At 57.8% G+C, this 1,905-nt stretch overlaps 1 gene segment (V, D, J or C); it reads left to right on the top strand.

Moving 5' to 3' along the window:
• Positions 1–195: 195 nt before the first annotated feature.
• Positions 196–696, top strand: LOC102766507. The segment is given in 2 exon segments: positions 196–284; positions 365–696. Coding segments are annotated over 2 exon segments (363 nt in total).
• Positions 697–1,905: the final 1,209 nt, after the last annotated feature.

The raw sequence follows: 1,905 nt of genomic DNA on the forward strand, positions 1-1,905 counted from the left end.
GGTGACCAGGACCCCAAGGAGGTCCTGGTTCTCTGAGGTCACAGTCAGCACCTCCTTCCAGGAGAAGCCCCAGAGACCAGGACCTCCCTCACCACATGCCTTTTGTATGTGCAGACATCTCCCATATGCAAATGCCCACACGACGACCAGACACACACACAGTTGGCGTTCACTTAAATGCAGAGCCTTCTCACCCTGGAGAATACTTTCTGGGGGACGAGGACCTCACCTGCAAGACATGACTCCCATGTGGCTCTTCCTCTTCCTGCTGTCAGCTCCCAGATGTATGACTCAGGAGCTTAGACGTGAGGAGGTGGGGATCCTGCATCTGAGCCCAGGACTCACTGTGTTCTCTCTGTCCCAGGTGTCCTGTCCCAGGTGCAGCTGCAGGAGTCGGGCCCAGGACTGGTGAAGCCCTCGCAGACCCTCTCCCTCACCTGCACTGTCTCTGGTTACTCCATCAGCAGTGGTTACTACTGGAGCTGGATCCGCCAGCCCCCAGGAAAGGGGTTGGAGTGGATAGTGAGCAAACATAGTAGTGGGAGCACTTACTACAGCCCCTCCCTCAAGAGCCGAACCTCCATCTCCATAGACACGTCCAAGAACCAGTTCTCCCTGCAGCTGAGCTCTGTGACCGTCGAGGACACGGCCATGTATTACTGTGCAAGAGGCACACAGTGAGGGGAAGTCAGTGTGAGCCCAGACACAAACCTCCCTGAGGAGACAGCAGGGCTGGGCTGCAGGGAGCATCCGGACACCAGGGGGCGCGCAGGACCAGCAAACATGGGGTCCCAGCTCAGAGGCTGTCCCTGGAGGGTTGTGCAGGCTTCCTATTGGGGTCAATGCTTTCTTCCCTCCTAGTGTCCCTGGGGCAGTTCCTCTTCCTTCTTTGTGTCTTTAATTAGATTCTCTGCAGGAAAAAAGCAGGAAGTGGCTGTGTGTCAGATCTGGTGGACTTCTCATCAGTGCCCTTCCTGTCACCATGTCCCTGATGGTTGACAAGGAAAACATTGTAGGGATTCCTGTCCCTTCACTGAGAGAAACCTCCCCCACCCTCCACGCAGTGCTGAGCAGGGAACACGGAGTCCAGGCCCCCAAACTCACCTGAGGGTGATCAGCCCTCGCTCTGCCCAGGAGCAACCCTTTGGGGCAGATAGCTTCTTGCCTCTCACTGACATGACTGCATATGGAGGTGTAGGATCTGACCACTGTGTGCACTGCCCTTCTGTGCGCCTCTGAGGTAAACCCAGCTTCCAGGGTGTCCCCGGACAGAGGTAGGAAGAAGGCCCAGGAACAGGCCTTGTCATAGCCCTGCTGGGCATGTTCCCCATGGGTCTCAGAACCTGGTCCCAGGGGACATGCCCCAACACCTGTCCCACTTCCCCTGGTGAACCGCCTGGATCCTGAGAACCTGCTGAAGGGAAACATGGTCCCACCCACCTCTGCTGTGCCTGCAGCTCCTCAGACACCACCCCATCCTCACCCTCTGTCCTCTGCCACCCACACTCTCACCCTATGGGGCCGGCACAGGATGTCCCGTGTGGATGGGTCTGCCCTTTCCTTCCCCTCTGGTAGGTTTTGCCTTAAATGCACCCTGACATTACCCCCTCATGCCCATCTCCTGTGTCAGGCCCTCCCTGAGACACCAGGGCCTAGGCCACTCAGGTGGCCTGCTGATCCCATGTGAAGTGCCCACATGTGATGTCGGGCACTGGAGGCACCACTTGTGTCCGGTGGAGACACAGGTGAGCACTGAGCTCAGAGCACCTCCAACAGCTCACATCTGTGCTGAGGGAACCTCCAGGGGCCCTTGAGCTGCAAAGCACCATGGTGGATGAGCCCAAGACCAAGGGGGTCAGAAGGCAGTCAGGGAAGAGCTGGGCCTGGTCATCTATAATGGTGCCA

The sequence above is a fragment of the Myotis davidii genome, unplaced genomic scaffold (genome assembly GCF_000327345.1).
Source record: "Myotis davidii unplaced genomic scaffold, ASM32734v1 scaffold1116, whole genome shotgun sequence".
NCBI classification, from domain to species: Eukaryota; Metazoa; Chordata; class Mammalia; order Chiroptera; family Vespertilionidae; genus Myotis; species Myotis davidii.